This window comes from Phyllostomus hastatus, unplaced genomic scaffold, assembly GCF_019186645.2.
Source record: "Phyllostomus hastatus isolate PE091 unplaced genomic scaffold, TTU_PhHast_1.1 phas_scaffold_585, whole genome shotgun sequence".
Classification (NCBI taxonomy): Eukaryota; Metazoa; Chordata; class Mammalia; order Chiroptera; family Phyllostomidae; genus Phyllostomus; species Phyllostomus hastatus.
In genome coordinates, this window is record NW_025334037.1 from 2289984 (window position 1) to 2308461 (window position 18478).

At 48.0% G+C, this 18478-nt stretch overlaps 1 protein-coding gene across 3 annotated transcripts in view; it reads right to left on the bottom strand.

The window, feature by feature from the left end:
- Positions 1–18478, bottom strand: part of IRAG1 (inositol 1,4,5-triphosphate receptor associated 1) — a 115550-nt gene that overhangs the window by 77708 nt on the left and 19364 nt on the right. For 2 of the 3 annotated variants that reach the window (XM_045825584.1, XM_045825583.1), the window contains exon 2: positions 11501–11722. The exons of the other annotated variant lie outside the window; for it this stretch is intronic. In XM_045825584.1, coding sequence (XP_045681540.1) covers positions 11501–11596 — 96 coding nt within the window. In that variant the 5' untranslated portion in view covers positions 11597–11722. The remainder of the gene's footprint in view (positions 1–11500; positions 11723–18478) is intronic. 3 annotated transcript variants of the gene reach the window in all.

Below are 18478 nucleotides of genomic sequence, written 5' to 3' on the forward strand. Positions count from 1 at the left end.
CTTGCGTTGTATTTAAAATCTAGAGAACTTTAGCCCTGGAGTTGTTTGATGTGACTGTCATCTTGACTTTTGTCATTCTCTGTGGTGGAAAGGTAGTCCCATCCTTTCTGAAACAGTTAAGGTGACTCCTACTAGACAGCTCAAGAAATCTCAAGCAGCATATCCATGAACTGAGTCATTCATTCACTCATTCATTCACCACAAACACTCAATTTACACCCACTCTACCAGGACCTGTGTTAGGTGCTGGTGACATAATGATGACAAAAATGTGGCCTTGGCCTTTAAGAAAAACAGAGTCCAGTGGTGGGAGGCAGGTGGAAAACAGCATAATGGGGTAAATAATTTGAAAGTGAGAAGTTGGATCCCAGAAAAGGATCCCAGAAAAAGGTTCCTAACTATGGAAATTATGATGGGTAGAATCGAGTTTTAGTGAAGGTTCTCCCTTAGAAATCGTGTTTGAGCTGAGCCATGAGCACTGACGTGCTGAATGGAATTTCTCCTAACAGACTAGCTGGAGGCCTAGCGGGGAGGAAAGACAGGAAGGGAGAAGCCACACTGGACACATTGAACTTGGCTCTCAGGAATGGGAGCCTTGGGGCCAGGCCACGCTGTCTCCCATCCCAAATGGTCACTATATGAACTAATGGAGCTTTGTATTTGCACAAAGGTGAGCTCTGTGGTTAATTTCTATTATCTTTCCGTGGACTTCAGCAGCAGGATGTCAGTGGCACTGGTATCAGCATAGCAAGAGTATCCACAAACCCAATCCTATCACAGAGGTTCGCTACACTGCCCAAGAAAATACCTAAAATGATAAAGTGTGTGCAGATCCAGGTTGTCTTATTAGGAGTATAATTTCTAAAACATGGGAGGTGACTGTTCCACTTTTTCTTTATGTCTTAATCTGCATGAAGTGTATTGTGCTCTGTATACTGCGAAGGATTCAGACAAATTGGTGATGTTCAAAAAAGGGGAAGCAAGATGTAGGGACACAAAAAATATGTTTAAAGAACTAGAGATGTGTAGCCTGGAGAAGAGAAGGTACATGGAGAAACAACATCTCTTCTCAGATACTCAAAAGCCATTCATGTAGTTCTGTCGTTCCCAAAGGACAGGTCCCCGAACAATGACTGCAAGGTCAGATCAAAGCCAGGGAAGACTTTCTGGTGGTTGGAACCGTTTGAAGGTGCGATGGGCTGCTCTTCAAGGCAGTGAGCTCCTCACTCTGGGGAGAGTTTCAACAATGGCTGGGGCAAGGGTCACAGGGTTTCTACCCACTCCAGAGGTCTTTTCCAACCCTGAAAGTCTCTGACACCCTGGAGTCTTTCTAGTCACAATAGTTCACAGGTTTGATGGTCCCATCCCAAAGGATTCTGGGATTGAGGTATTCTGACACTTCAGAAATGTCTCCACTTCCTTTTCTCTACCTCCTATTCCTCAAGAAAGACCTTAATTTAGTCCCTGGGTCAGAAAGCAAAGTCAAACAGAAACAAATTAAGTCAGAGCGGCACTGAAAGGTGTCAGCTGCCGCAGGACAAAGCAGAGTGGAGCCTGGCTGAGGTCCCACACTTGACAAGTTGGAGCCCCGAGCTCTTCAGGGGGAGCCCCAGCAGCCACGCCTGCCCAGGCCATTCCCACGCTGCTCCTGGCCCGTTTGCTTTCTCTCCCATCCATTATTATAAACTTGCTGCTTAAAATAGCAAGGTAAAAGCAGAGTCCCTCCCCCAGGGTGACATCTGGGTTCTGCCGGAGTCCGTGGGCACGCGGACCTTGCATCCATCACAGCAAAGTTTAGAATACAATCTCCAGGAAGTGGTGATCTAGAGCACCGACCCATAAAAGGGAAAAATATTTGGTAATGTTTGGTCTCCAGCTGCTCCTTCTTTAACCCATTTGTAAGGCCCTTCTTGCTGCCTCTCCGGCCTGGTCAGTAAAGGGTTAGGTGGGTCATTAGCCAATCACCTCTTTGGGCTCTACTCATTCTGCTTCCAGCCAGTGTTTAAATTTAACCTGACCCAATTTACAGGAAGGAAAACTGAGGTGTAGAGAAAGGAAGCAACCTCACTGGGTCCAGTTACCTTTGTAGCTGATGCAAATTACTTAAGAGCCTTTGTTGGTATAACTATCTAATCATTTGTGTAACTGAAAAGGCCAACAGCATCTAAACCATATTTAAGTATGTTATCTGCCCTTGGACACGCTCATGAAAAAAAGCAAACTAACATACTTTTTTATTTTTCTATTCATTAGATATCTCTAGGTTATCTATTGAGTACCAGACACTATGCTGGGTATATTTCAAGTGCTATGGCATTTAACCCCCTGAGATGGGTTTCATTGTCTCCATTTTATGTAGTAAGGAACTAAGAATCAGAGAGGTTTAGCAACTTGCTCAAGATCACACAGATAATAAGGCTAATAAGTGGTAGGCCAATGATTATAACCAAGGATAGTTTGATTCCAAGGCCTGTCATTTTCCCCTTCTTTTACTCGGCCTCCTCCCCCAGGAGTTCTGCTAGATTGTAGCAGCAGAACCAGCCTGAGCACCAGCCCTGCAGAGAACTGGAGTGCGCATTCCCTGTGCGGCTAAGAAGGGCGCTGGAGCAGGGGGAAGGAGCCGCAGGTTTGAAGCCAGAGATCTTATGAAGGTAAGAGTGGGCCCACAGTTATGGTTGCATGACCTCCCCCCACTGTGGGATGACAAATCCACCCATTCATTCACCTGTCTGTTCTTCCATTACCCATTTGCCTTCTGACTTTTCCATTTACACAACTGCCCATGAATTTGTCCATCCAGCCCCAGAAAGTCCCAAGCCTGTATATCCACAGTGCAAGCTCTGCCCCTGGGAATAGCCTCTATGGGACCCTGTGGGCTGTGGGGAGAAGGAGAGCAGGCAGGAGGGGGCAGCTCTGACCAAGTGGCTGGACACGCAGAGGCAAGCCCATCCACAACTGAAGGCGCACCCCATTCTGCACACTTCAGCTGGGGAGTGACGATGGCTTATGCCCCAGCAAGCACAGGGAGGCATCAGGAGTCATGATTTAGCAAGGGCCGTTGGAGCGACCAACCCCCTTCAGTGCTCTCGGCAGCCCTGTGAGGCGGGTAATGGGAGTACTATTATTAGGAACATTATGATTTTACAGAAGAGGAAACAAAGTCCCGAAGACTTGACTGAAGTCACACTGCTCATGACTGGCTGTGCCGGAAGTCAGAGTAGGTCTGTCTGGCTCCCCAGCTCCTTGTTAGGCCGAGCCCACCAGCTCATTGGTGTCATTCTTGGTAAGCAATGGCCTCTCACAATAGCCCCCAAGGATGCCTCTCCCAGAGGCCTTGCAACCAGAGGCCCAGAGGAGACCAAACTCCTCTCTGAAACCCCAGTGGCCCAGGAGCACAGCCTACCAGGCAGGTGTCTCTCATAGCCTCTCATGAATCTCTGGGTGTCGGGAGAAGAGCCAAGGCCCTCCTGGGAAGCAACGGGTTAACCCAGGCTCCACTGACCTTTTTGGAGTGACTCAGAATTCTCAGAAGGGAGTTTTTTTGTTCTTCCAGCTTTGAATTTTTGCTTTCATTTTAGCAACACAAAGAATTTGAAAGAGATTAGGTTGCTATTAATACCACTGGTCTCTCTCTAGATGAAGAATTTGATGGAGGGGACTGTTTGGAGCGACTGCACACACATCACTCTTGGTCCCTCTGCAACCTCAGGGGATGACCGGGTGGGCCAATGGATATCGCCAGTCCTGCCCTCTGCTCCTACCTTACAGGACCAGGCAGAGGCAAGGATGAACCAAAGCCACACCTGTGAATGAGGGGCAGTCAGAGAAGATTCCCAAATCCCTGATCCCTGGGCCCCAGGTTTACTTTTAGTAAATAACAAGCAAAGTGTTCATGCCGTGAAAGCAGGAGTCCTTGGGCAACACCTTCCAATCCTCCCACCTCTCCTGGTCACTCTCACGATGAGAGAGGAGGCTTCCTGCTCCCTGCGCTCACCCCAGGGCAGACCTGAACAGACATGGAGCATCTCCTGGGGCATCGGATAACAGCTGCAAGTGCTGAGAGGCGCCTCTGTGGGCCTCTGGGCCTGGCCAACTGCAGAGCTGAGCCCTGTACCCCTACGAGGCAGTCCAAGCAGGTCTCCACCTGGGGATGGCCTCGTTCTGCTTCCTAATCTCGGGATGCTGCGGGAGGGCTTCAGATCTTGGCACCTGGGTTCTAATTCTCCCTCTGCCTCTTTCTTGATGGCCTCTGTTTCCTCACCTGGAAAATGGAGGAAATAGTACCTGCCTTTTAGGGTTGTTGTCAGGATTAAATTAGGAAATACCTGCAAGGTGATAATGCATTGTACGCAATGAGGTCCTTTCCCACTCTCTGAATAGGGTGCCTGAGTTCTCTTAGTCACGCATCATCAAAACCCAGCCAGGCCCAGAAAGTCTGTGTTCATCCTGGGTGGCAGAGTTCCTGGTTTTGTCTCTTTCAAGTAACAGGGACCCAGTCCAGGCCTGGCCAGGGCTTCTCCTCTGCACTGATGAATAGATAAAGGACTGTCGGGCATGACTGGAATTAAGCTCATCAGGGGCCGTGCATCATCAGTGATACTGACATTCACTCTGCAGTTGGACAGCCAGTGGCTGCAGGTGGTGGGTTTAGAAAAAGAGGGTACAGTACTGTGGTCAGTCCCAGGTCTGTGCTGTGCTGTGGGCAGACCTGGTGGAGCAAGGGTGGGTGAAGAAGGGCAGAAGGAAGAAGAGGAGGATGAGGGAAAAGAAGGAACTTCCCGAATGACTTCTTACCCTCAGCATATTCCTGATCCAGGGGCTGTGGCCTAGGGGTGCCTCAGTGAGGCTGCCCTGGAGCACTGCCAGACCCATTTTCCCCCTCCTCCACCCCACCACTGGGGTCTGCACCCTGTGGCTATGCTCACCAGGCCTGAGGATTTCTTACAGGCTCTGCTGGCTGGGGGTGTCTTCCTCCCTGATTCAGAACCCCTAGCCCTAGCAGTGAGCCAGCATCTTCTCCGACAGCACCAGGGCCACATCCAGGAGGAGAGGCTGGCCAGCTCCCAGAAGAAGAGTTCAAGAGCTGGTGTGGTGCTCAGTGGGGAAGGGGGAGTTGGGGGGAGGGGGTGGGGGAAGAGATGGCACATGTAAAACAGAACACCCCCACCCCTGCTGCCTTGCCCTTCCCCTCATGCAAACAGCAAGGTCATTCTGTACTCACTGTCTTGGGAAGGGCTGTAGCAGCAAGAGGTACACAACAGGAGTGTGTCTCTGCCTTATGTGTCACCAAGGGCCAGCACTTAGGGAAACGGAGAGTGCCCATGTTACAGAACAGAGATGTGGGGACAAAACATCCTAAGTAAAAGTAAATCTCCATGCACACACCCGAGACTAGTAAAAGATTACAGGGCGAGGGGGAGACAGGAGAGGTGGGTCCCCGAGAAAGGGCAAGAGTCTGCTTCCCCGGGGAGGTGGGTAAAGAGCCCTAAACCTGAGAGCAGAGAGGTCTTGGACCCCATTTCCCAAACAGAATCCTGAGAAGAAAACCCAAAGAGAGGAGGAAACAGGAATGACTGGCAGATAATGCCTTTAGAAATCCTCAGTTTCCTGTATCCCAGGGGGCAGGTAGGGGGCCAGGAGTAAAGAGCACAATAACATCTTTCCGCCCAGGAGCAGAGTTGCCAGAACTGAAGGTACTTTGAGAAGGCTGATTCAGAGGTCACCTGCTGACCAAGGACTGACAGGAGGTATGAGGGACATCTTGTCAAATGCCAGCCTGAACAGATGACCTGGGGCACTAGGGTGGCTTCCAAGGGGCAGTTGGAGAGCCCCTTGGACCTTAAATGTCACCATGGAGGAAGAGGAGAAGTGCTGAAATGCCTTGGACCCAGGTTCTAGGCCCCCTGAACAGTGGTCACCCCAGGGCCAGACTTCCATCCGCCTACCGCCACCCAGGCCACAGCAAGAAGTGAGCCAGAACGACTCCCCAGGTTCCCTCTCCAGCTCGTTCACTTCAGCAACTCTTTTTTTAAAGCAAATCTACTTGAAAAAATTTTTGCTTCTTGGAAATATGTGCAATTGCTCAATTGGAGGTAGTTCAAAGGCACCGGCAACAGTGGAAAAGCATCTGAGCTTCCCATTTAGCTCCTGGCAGAGATAAATCTTGTCCGGTGCTCTTTGTTCCAGGCCGCCCAGCGGCCTCTTCCCTGAGTCACTCACTCCAGGGTGCCATGAGTCATCATCCTGGGGTCAAGGACCACATGGTATTCTTGGGTCTACAGGACTGACCAGGGCACCGACGGGTCAGCAGGAAGAATGGGGCACGGAGAGCTACCTCCTAGGTCCTGGAGCTGGCTCTGTCTTCTCACTTGTATGACATTGGGGAGTCCCCCAGCCTGGCTGAAGAGGAGGTGTATTTCCAGGCCCTTCCCACATGCTCTTTGTTGGACCCTCTCCAGTGGTGAATATGCAGGAGCCTGCTCGTAACAGCTCACGAGAGCTGAACATAAAATTGTCAACAATTTTGTGAGCTGGTCATTAAACACAGACATCATTAAAAATTAAATTACAAAGGAAATAAATCCCCCAAATAATCATGCTCTGAATATTTTGCTATACTTTACTATGATCTACGCTCTTGAGATGATTTATTTCCAGCGTATCTGTGTGGCAGAAACATTGTGTATGATGTGCTACTGTGCATCTCTTCCCACCTCCATGTTCAGTGAGGTGGAGTTAGTACCTTGAAATTAATAACGATGGGAGTATTTACACCACAGGAATCAGCAAATGCTACATATCAAGGTGTTTTTTTTCCCTCAGAGAGTCGGCTGTTAAACATTTACTAGCACACCCCTGAGCCTCTGGGTCCTAGGGCCCCCTCCTCCTTACCCCTGCCAGGGTGCAGAAGGAATGCAGATGACTTTAATCTGAACCCGAGATAATATAGCTACAGAGATTTGATTGCCAACTGCCTTGGATAACTCTTCCCAAGTGCGCAGTGGGCCCCTCCCACTCACCAAGTCGCAGACAGTACCCACAGTTTCTTCCCCTCCCCGGCCCTGCCCTCCCCAAACCTACTCTTCCTGAGCCCTAGTGAATGATGCCCAAGCTAAAAGCCTGGCAGTCATTATTCCTGCCTCTCTGCCACCCTCCTCAGTTAGACCCTGAGGACTGCCAACCCTGGTTCAGACAAGTCTTTGATCACTTCCTGCCCACGGCCACCACCCCTGCCATGACTGTGTGACCCTTGTCACCGTAACAGCCTCGTGGGTCTCCTTGCCTGTGGTCCAGCCCCTTCCAACCACCCTCCACAAGACGTCAGAGCAGTCTCTCTAAAACATCAATTGGATTATCTTTTCCTTTCTTAGAACCTTTGAGGACTCTGTCTTTCCATGGGACCAGTTCCAAGTTGAGATCCCGGCCCCTCTCTCTGGCCTCATCCCCTATTTCAGCCTTTATACGACTTACTTTCCAACCACAAGAGACCAACAGCCAACCCAAACATGCCCTGCTTTTTATGCTCTTTACATATGTCCTTTGGTTGAGCATGGGCTCCTTTCTACCTCCTTTCTATAACTGATGAGGTCCTACTCATCCTTCAAGACCCAGTTCAAATATCCCCTTCTTCATAAACCCTTTCCACCACTTTACCCTAGAAAAAGTTACTCCTTTATTGTTTCCTATGGCTGCTATCACAAATTACCACAAATTTGGCATCTTAAAACAATGTGAATGCATTATCTTACAATTCAGGGGGTTAGAATGCCAAAATGAGTCTCCATAGGCTAAAACCAGAGTGTCGGCAGGGCCTTCTTCCCTCTGCAGCCTCTGGGAGGGAGTCCATTTCCTCGCTCTTCCAGCTTCCAGAGGCTGTGTTCCTCAGCTGGGGCCCCTTTCCATCATCAGAGCCAGCAGGGTGGTCTTCTCTCTGACTTCTGCTTCCATCCTCACATTTCCTTCTAGTCTGACTTTGACAGTCTTGCTTCCTTCTTATCAGGACCCTTGGGATTACATTGGGCCATGCAGGTAATCCAGGGCAATCTCCCAATCTCAGGATCCTTGCTTTAATCATGTCTGCAAAGGCCCCTTTTCCGTTTAAGGTAACATATTCACAGGTTCCAGGGACTGGGACGTAGACATCCTGGCAGTGGGTAGGGGTGGATTATTCAGCTCACCCCACTGCTGCACTCCCCCAGAGCTCTTTGCCCAGACCTCCACTCAGCTGTCCTCCAAGGACCTCACAGCAGGGACTATACTTCTATTTATATTTTTATGATTATTTTAATAAATATATATATTTTTGACCCACATCCAGGGCAGAGTAAAACACAGAATAGCCACTCGCTAAATGTTTGTTGAATTAGTGGACGATACCATATCACTAACAAACAGATTGAGAAGGCTTTGCATCCATGGGCAAGCAGCTTCTGGAAAGCAGGATTCACGCAGAAACAGCAGACTGACGTCCTTGATGGGCCAGGCCGACGAGGTGAGCGACAGCGTTCTGGAGCGTGGCAGAGGTGAGAGGACAGGCTCCATCTGACGGGGGCAGCTACTATTTAGTTTTGAGGTTATGAAAAAATACCTGTCTCTCTTGGCCAAATCTTCCAGTTTTTTCCCCAGAAAAAGCTAAAATCCAAAATGTTTACACATGACACCCTCCAGTTTATACAGGTTAAATCTAATTTAAAAATTTGGTTCTGCATAGAGTCTGGGCTGTTCAGACACCTTCCTAGTCACTGAGCTCAGGCCTGGTTCACGGCCTGGAACCAGCGCTGTGGGAATGCGTGAAGCACAGCTCGGGCGGCTCCGTGGAAAAGACAGGAGTGCAAGTTTCATTTCAGAATATTTCCATCACAGGTGGTTAAAATGCACAAAGGCTTGATGCTTTAGACAGTCATTTTTGTTCACAATATACTGATTGGGGAGAAAATCAGGTGGTATGATTTTACTTTCATTTAAAAATCCTGTGTATTTTTAGGTGTATGCATTTTAGGTGGAATATAAGTGGATGAATGTAGGGCTACCTTTTTCCATGGAAGCAGGGGGAAGAGAAGTCCAGAAGGTTAAAACCCAAAGTTGGATTCAGTGAAATTATGAATAAAGTCAATTTAACATATTTTAAATGTTTATATCTCTATTTTCCATTTTTTCTTGCATAATACTTGCATAATAAATAATAGAATTGTTAAAGGGGGTGGGAAGACAGTCTCCTGGTGTCCTGAACAATTACCAAAAGAGAACAGTTTCTCCCTGATGGTCATGGGTCACTTGGGCACCAATGGTCTGAGCCTTGCTGTGGAACTTCCTATCTAGAATTCTCTGGCCACTTTCTGCTCATACTTAATACTCAGTTCAACGGTCACTTCTACCAGGAAGCCTGCCCTGACTTCCTCCTCTGATGCTCTTCTTCTGGGCTCCATGTTCTCCCTTTCTCATAACTCTGTCACTTTATCTTGTAATCCTTGGTTTAGTGGATCAGCTGTTCTCATCCTTTTTGCTATCCAGTGTCCCTAAGGTATATGGCCAATTTCCATCAACTAGCAGAGGCAAAAATCTCCAGAGTGGAAGAAGTATGAAAGTCCTCTTAATTAACTCTGGTGAGCCTTTTCACAGGGCACGTTTTCCCCGCCAACCCTCTTCCCAGCCACACTTCGTTAGGAGCCAGAGCTTCAGCTTCAACACCAGGACACTGCCTCCACGAGTGTGGTCCCCAGCACTGGGGAGAGAGCGCAGCCAGCAGCTGCCGCTCTCTGTGGGCGAGCCTAGCCTCTGTCTGGATTGACAGAGCTGTTTGTTCCAGAAACCTTGTATTCCTGGTCGGACCTGTAATTAATTATCCTAATATCTCTTGGTGTCTCTGTTTTGGTGTGTCATTACCAGGATGACAGCACGTATTTTTTACTGTTTCCTTGGGCCATGGCCATTCGTAATGTAAAACCAACAGCGGCAGTAGTAGCAATAACAACGTTTTTGAACACTACCTTCGTGCCAAGCACTGTGCCGTGCTTTCTACACACAGTTCCTTTTACTCATTATAGTTTCCAGGGCAACAGCAATGGATGGTGTTGCCGGCGTAGTGACTGTCTGCCAGGCCAGTGCAAGTGCTTGTTGTGCTTTATCTCTCTGAATTCTAACAGTAGCTCTGAGAAGCGGGTATCAGTTTTATCCACACTTTACAGAAGAGAAAACAAAGTCAAGTAACTTGCTAAAGATAGTATTTATTAGTGGGCAGAGCCAAGATATGTGACAAAAATAAGATGGGTAGTCATGTGAAGAATCATAAACTATGAACGAGAGAGGAACCTGTAAGATCCTCCGGTCCAGAGTCCTCATTTTAACTTTTTATCTTCTCTGAATCCACGTTTAACGCTCTTTTCATGAAAAAAACCTTCTAAATCCTAAAAAAAATCATGTCCTAGACAGTGGGCTCCTTCAAGGCAGGGCCAGTGGATAAGTCACCTTTCAGAGTTTCTTGAACAGATGAATGAATAAATGAATGAACGAGTGAGTGAAAGAATTGTATCACGTACTTGATGATGCAGAAGGTTAAGGACGTACTTGATGATGCAGAAGGTTAAGGGAACGAACGCTGTTGTTTATGAAGACTTGGGAAGCCAAGTGGCCCCTCTGGGGCTGATTTCAACTATGGCCCCACCATGGCCTTGGAGTTCCTCACATGAGAAGTGGGGTAGAATTGGCTCCATTTTCCCCTTACTGGAGTGGTGACATGGGCACACATCACCTGGACTAGTGGATGGCCTTGCTCGCTCCCCGTTCCCACCGAGCTTCCCCAAGTCAACAGCTGAGGTTTTCTCTCGCTGATGTGTCTGGGTTTCCTGCTTTGCCTGCCTGACACATGGTCAGATTTTTCCCTTGGGAGTCCACCAATAAAACCCCACAAAGGGCAAGGACTCCTCTGCCACCTTCAGGCTTCTGTGTGACCATCCAGGGGTACTTTGCAAAGTGACTTTCAGAATTAACTTATCAATAGGCCCTCAGCTTTAGCCAAAACCCAGCAGGAAGCCATAGAGCAGGCCCCCCTGGCCCTTCTATGTCCACCTGGAAAACCAGCCAACACCTGCCCCAAACGGCTGCTGGTATGTGCTCAAATGTGTCACCACCCAGGTGCTCAAATGTGCCATCACCCCAGCATCTGCTGCCATGGCGCCCCTGCAACCCCCTCCTTCCCAACAGAGTGGACCCACGAGGGTTTGCAAGGTGGTCATGGCCTCCTGTCCCAAACCCAGGCACATGGCCCAGCCCTGGCTCTGACAAAGGGACTCTGATATTGGGGGTCCTGGCAACCCGTCACCTGGAGCCCTCATTCCTGGGAGGCGGGCCTCTGGGAACTGATGCCCCTTATTTCAGGGAGAAGACCGGAGGAGCCAAACCTGCCTGATGAGCCACAAGGAGACCCGACAGCAGCCAGTCCAGCCCACACTGCACATGCAGACTCTCTCAGAGGCCAACAGTGACACTGAGTCCGAGCCCATACCTCTCCTTTGGGTCTTCTGGCCTCTGCACCTGAAGACGTCCATTCCTCAGGACGGGGATGAGGATGGAGCAAGACACCGCTGCTTGTCCAGGACATGAGCTCTGTCCAGGCCAGCCAGACCGCCCGGAGCAGCCAGTCTGAAAAGCCAGGACTGGAACTCTACCACCATGGGAACTTTGTTTCAAATAAAAATAAAAATTCTTCCTTGATTCGGCAACAGTCCTATCCCCCAGGAAATAAAAATAAAACAATAAATGAACATCCAGTCCCCAGTGTGCCTTTCTGTGCTGCTCCTCCCTCTCCCTCATCTCCCCCTCCCTTCCTGGCTTTGTTCTGAGAGTGCCCATCAGGGTCTCTGTGGAGGAACTGGTTTGGAAAGTGAGAAGGAAAAGCTGGCCTCCCCAGAGCCTGCCCAAATCCTTCCCTCATTCAAGAAGTGCTTGTGGAGTGCCTGCCCAGTGTCAGATACTGTGGCAGGCTCTGGGGCTTGGAAGTGTGTCCCTCAAGGCGGCCTCCCGGGGCAGCCTTCCCTGACCTTTCCCAGATGCCGTGTGCTCTCTGGTCTGTGATAGCACTGTGCAGCTGCCCCCATCTGCCACACAGTGGTTTCTCTTTCCTGCACGTGGACCGCATCTGCCAAGCCTGAGAGCGGAGCGCTTTCTTCTGTGCCCCAGCTGTGGGTACTCAACATCTGGTGGATCCCTTCTCTTGCAAGAAAGGACTCTAGGACTCAAACCTTGCTTTACCATGTGTACACACCCAGCACAGTGTGCACATTCTAGCTCTTGAACCCTCTCAGCTCTGTGAGGAAGGTATTGTAGCTTCATTTTTACAGATGAGGAAACTGAGCCTCAGAGAAGTACAATGACTCGCTCTAGGTCACACAGCTAGGAAACGGATTCAGGATTAAAATGTGGGTCTCCTGTGCTCAAAATGGGGTCTCCAACCCTTCTTAAGAAAGCACTTGGACTCATTTCCACTCTTCCCTCATCTCAGTAGAGACAGAACAAGAGTACTGGGAGACATTTCCTGACAGGGGAACCTTGACTGTTCCAGATCAGCTCTGCCTCTGGGCCAGCAAGGACAACTCTAGTTGAGGCATAGAATAGGACGTCCTTCCTCAGCATCTGCCCCAGGTAGACAGGAGCAGCTTCACTGTCTACCTTCCTTAGGGTAGACAGGAAGCAGTTGCATCATCTGAGACAAAGAGAAGCAATAGCTTTTCCTTACTGGGATGGAGCACTCCCAGCTCAAGTGCTACCTACTGTTCTATCCACTCTGGGGATCCCAGTTCTCAGAAGCTGTGGAAATGGGCCCAATAACCTGGCCCTGGGCTTCAGGGCAGATCTGGCCTCATAGGTGCCTCAGGAGATCAAAGAAGGAGTTGCTGCAGGCTCAGTGATGGGCCTTCCAGGGGGTGAAGAGCAGACTGTGACACCAACCACCGGTGTGGGGATGTGTTCCTTCACCATGAGATCTCAATCTTCTAAGCTGCCAACCCATGCCCCATGAGTTCAGGGCCCATGTTGCCTACTGAGAACAGCCATGCAACAGTAGCGAGAGATCTGACTGCCATCCCAGGGGTGGAGGCAGTCTTTGGACATATTTGTATCACATCCTTCCAGCAACAATGATTGGTTCAAGGGTGAGCCTGTGACCTGCTTGGAGACCATAAGACATAATAAGATTTTGCTGGGCATCCTGAGTAGATTCTTACTTTTAATTGCAGAACTTGAATATAAGAGGGTGAAAACAGAATCCTTCTTGTGATGGTGAAGAAGAACTTGTCTAAGAATGGAATCACTGGGAAAGAGAGAGCAAAGTGCCACCAAGAAACTTGGTTGTGAGCCTGCCATCTAGGGCCTTGATCAAGCTATGCCTGATATCCCTGGCCTTTTATGTTTCAAGAACAAATGAATACTCCCTTTTGCTTAAAGTGGCTTGTACTGGCTTTTTTTTTTGGCAAACATCCTAGCATTTGTAAAGTGGGCTCTACAGAGTCTTTCTCAACACCATATGCTTTTCTCACCTTGCTGCTCTGCTGCCTACCTGAGAGTTTGAGCTGGAAACTCAGATCTAGAGTAAGTTATCTTGCCCTAAGTTATTCCCTAATGAAACTTATCACCATGCCCCTTTCCTCAAAACCTGCTCCTCCTTCTGCCTTTTTTGCCCCTATGTCTGGATTCAGCATCCTCCCAGAAACCACAGCCCAAACCTCTGAATCTCCCACCCCCATTACACCTGTTCCCTAGTTTTCCCTCTACTGCACACACATTTAAACTGAGGCTCCAGAGAAGGGAGTAGGTTTGACCAGCTTCCATGTTCCTGCCTAAACAATAACCTGGTGAACATAATGACAAGTTTGTGTAGTCAAATTTCAATCTTCAAATGATGTTGCCTCCTTCTGGTTAATCTCCAAGGACTCACTCCACCTATTTCCTAGCTCAGAGTTGGACAGGATCTGAATGCTAACCCTCCCTAGACCTGAATAATGAGAGGCTGTGTGAACAGGCTTGACACCCTCTGCCCTGGACCCCAGCCCCACAATTTCAGGGGAAGACTCCAGTTTGCAGGACAAGAAAGAAGCTCAAACCTTGGCCACCAAGGCCAATGGAGGGGATAGGAGCCATTGTAGATCTTGGTTGAAGTCTTTTATTTTTTTGCACCAAAAAATCTGAGCTGAACTGCATTTGTAATTTGATCCACTCAAAAGATGCTCACTGAACAGAGGCTATGGACACAGAAGGCAAGCTAAAGTAAACAGAGCAGTTCCCTTGGTACCCAAATCTATGCAAATAGCTGCAGGGTTTGAGTCTTTAAACACCCCTTGAGAGCAGACCATGGTCAACAGTGATGTGAAATGACCTGGGAGAGTAGAAGGGGGGAGGGTGAAGGCAGGAGCTTGGGAATAGGTCTCCCAATAGCAAACTGATGGCATAGGGATAGGAATTGCATCGTATTGGTGCTTAATGATATGAGACAGGAAGCAACTGTAGAGGGTCTCTCTCCAGGGGGGCCATCATCTTTTTGCGATGGAAAGATAGGGAGCACACAAAAACTACTCCAAGGCATCAGCAGAAGAGAACCAATATTAATTGTACCAAGCCCTCTACCTGACTCTTTATGTCCTTTATCTTATTCAGTCCTTACAACAGCCCTGCATGGCATTATTATTCCCATTTTGCAGATGAGAAAACTAAAGCTCAGAAAGGATAAGTCATTTGCTCCAGGCATTGTGATTACTAAGTGCTGTAAATAGGATTTGAACTCAAGGTAGTAGGACTCCCAGCCCAGGGTTCTGTTCCACACACCATGATGAGGCTTCTAGGGCAATAGAGAACCCAGCAACAGTGATGTCAGCCACCAGCACCAGCACCACTTTTACAAAAGAAACATGACCAGAAGAGCTTTTTCTGGTGAACAATTCGCCAACTCATCTTGGGAAAGGTATTGTCCTTAACTTCAGATTCACAGATGTTCTGTCTGTTAAATGGCAGTCTGCTATTTACATAATATTTCTCCTTGAGTTAATTGTTTGGTGAACAGCATAGAGTTCAATCCAGGGTTTAAGAAGCTTCTGGAAATGCAGAAGCTTCTGGGAATTTTTGCCTGCCTTTCCAGATAAGAGAATCTGATAACTAACCAGAAAATAGACCCCTGGGAGGGTAGGTTCTCCTGATGAAGTAATCCATTTTCCAAGTGGAAGTGGACTTCCTAAAACATAACTTTGGTTATATTTCCTCTTTGAGTAAAACATTCTGGTGACATTTAATACACTGATTCCCAAACCTGAGAATGCCTACTAGAATTGTCTGAGGTGTTTGATAAAATGCACACTCCTGGGCCCATCCCAGATCTACTGAATCAAAATATTTGGGGGCAGGGCCCAGGAATCTGTAGGGCTAACAGCCCTTCAGCGGAGTCTGATGTAGCATATCCAGAAGACTAGAGCTGTCTCCTGGTCCACAGATAAAGGTCAGGTTCACTGGAGTATGTGGCACTTTCTGCTCTAAGCTCACCAACCTCTCCTGTTTCTTCTTCAGAGACTACCACCAAGGCACCCCACACCCCAGTATCACCTCAGGCCCCGGTTTCCAGAACAACCTGTACTTTGAAGCCTTCCTTGTGCTCTTTCTGCCCGAAGGCCCATCTCTGCCATCTTTCTCCACGGGAGACTCTATTCTTCAGGAGCCACCCCACGACCCTTGCCACACCAACATCTTCTGCTCATTTCCTTTCAGAATTTTCAATTGTTTAGTTAGGAACATAGACCGTAGAGGCAAATAGGTGGGGTTTTATTTTGTAAAACTCGGTGACTTTGGCTGTTAAATCTCAGTGTCCTCACAAATTGTTGTAAAAAACTAGTACACAAATATATGCACACTCTATATAGAGTGCCTGGTACAGGGTCTAGCACAGAGCAAGCTATCAAAATGGTAGCTTTCATCATCATTATTATTATTAGTAGTAGTAGTAGTAACATTCCCCTACTATGATGAATTCTTCTTACTCAGGTTTCAGCACACTATGGCCTGTGAGCTCAACCTGACTCACTGACTGTTTTTGTTAATAAAGTTTTATTGGAATATAGCCACGGTCATTCATTTACATATTGCCTATGGCTGTTTTTGCAGGACAAGGGCAGAGGTTAGTATTTGAAACAGACTCTACCTGACTCACAAATGCTAAAATACTTACTATTTGGCTCTTTATTTAAAAATATTTGCCAATCCTGCTTTAACATTTTGCAATTACAGTGGTATCTCAGTACTTCTCTTTAATTCATTCCAGAACTTGTGACAAGTGCTGAAACTGGTAAGTATTGAACAATGAAATGCTTTCTCTCCTGGGGCAGTGTTGTGACTCATACAAGTTCCAGCAAGTGCAACGAGTCCTGAGCAAGCGCCAAGCACTGAAACAATTTTTTTTTTCTCATCAAAATGAGAGGAGTACAGGGTAGGACGAATTCTGAAGCCAATGAGCACCAAGGTATGACTGTATTTGTTTTCAGGTTGGTCTCCTCCACTTGGCTAACAGCAGTTCAGTAGTTTTCACGCAGACTCCTATTCATCCTTCAAAACCCAATCTTTCTCAGTTTTGTATCCCCAGTATTTGATATTTGATTCAGGTTTGGCAAATGTTGACTCAAATTATTCTTTAACCCACTTTAAATGCACACATCTCTGAAAAACCCTAAGAAGGGACAAGGCTAACTGAAAACCAGTGGTGATGTAACAGGGATGCACAACTTGAGAAAACCAGGGACACCTGGGAGGTCAACTCAGACATCTCTGGGACCTGCGGTCTCCCTGCAGGCCTGCTCGGAGCCCGAGTCTCCCTCCTGGGGAGGGGAGGGGCACCCTCAGTGAGCCCCAACCACCTCACTCTCTCCCCCGACCTGACCCCAGCACCTGGACCTGGCAGCTGGAACACTTTTTCCTGATGGAGAGGAGAGGAAAAGCCCCTTCTAGGAAATTCTCTTTGCAAAGGTTAGTATACTGTCGTTCCCCGAGAGGACGTGAATGGTCGGTCCAAATGGTCTGACAACTTCACGGTCCTTACAGTGGGCAACTTGACACTCATTTTTAATAAATGAACTAACTGATTGGTATTCTTATTCTGTAGATTAATTTTTATTTTTATTTTTGACTTCCCATGAATTTCCATTTCCTGAGCAAAGCTCCTGTTGGGGCGAGAACCAGGATTTCAAAGCAGGGAGGCCATTCCTTTGTGAGCTGGTTACAAAACCACCGTGTGGCCTCATGGCAGCCATTCTGTGCAGTGACTCAAACTTCTGACTCCCTGGAGTCGTGGCCAGAGCGATGGCCTCCCCCGGCTCAGGGCGAGGAAAGTGGTAGCCTGACAACAGACAGCTTGATTGAGTGTCCCTGGTCTCCCATGCCTCTGTGCTGCAGTAACATACTGCTGGCCTTCCCCTCCGAAGCAAATACGGCAATTCATTCCCACTGACCTTTTGTAAGGCCTAAAGGAGATACTTTGGCTCTGAAGCAGATCCTCAGGAGATAAGAAAATGCCACTGATGTGGTTGGAAAAATCTAAGCTGGATGAAATGGAAACACAGAGCTCTCCCTTGAGGCCAAATGAGAAGTGCATGGATGGAGGCCAGAGTCCATTTTTTCCCTTGAGCCTCTGGGAGCCAGCAACCCACCCCCTCTTTCAGAAGGCAGTGCCCCCTCGCCTTTCACCCTCCTGGCAGATACCCCCCCTGGGCATAACTGCTGAACCTGCAAGAACTGAGTTATCTGGGGGCAAATCTGCTGTGGACTCTACTGGTTTTTATTGATTTCTGTATATCTGATTTACAACTGCCTACCTCCTAAAAGGGTTTGTGACCAGATGTAAAAAAAACAACAACACTCAGAAGGCAAGAAAGTTAAAAATAAAAGACTGGAAAAGGGAGCAGAGAATGCAAAGGAAAGAGGAAGATAAGTACAGCCAAGGTGGGTGACTCCTCAGCTCCGGTGACGTCAAGGGAAGTCTTGATTTTGAGTTCCTATTGACACAGCTAGTTGACATCAGCAGCACCTTGCTTTTGGGTATTGTAAAAAGTATAGGACAAAGAATGGTTACATCTTGAGTGGATCCGCCAAAACTGACAAACCCCTCGAAAGAGAACAAAACTGGAGTGAGCTCTTATATTTAAGAACTTTAATGTTTACAGGAGTCTTTGCAGTTAACTTCAAATATCACTTCATAGAAGGACTTCTTTCGTGAGCACATCACCATGCTGTTTAACAGCAGAATCTGGAATTACTTCTGCTTTTTAGAGCAGGCACTACAGAGGTTCTAGGTAGGTATTAGCTTGCCTGAGTCTGAGAGCTGGTCATCAACCCTCCTTAACGGGACTGCAGAGTAAACCCTGGTGAAATAGCTCAAGGAACATGCAGACCCACACATAATGATCCTTTAACTCAGAGACCAGAGCACAGCCTTTTAATTCTGACTGTAGATCACTCT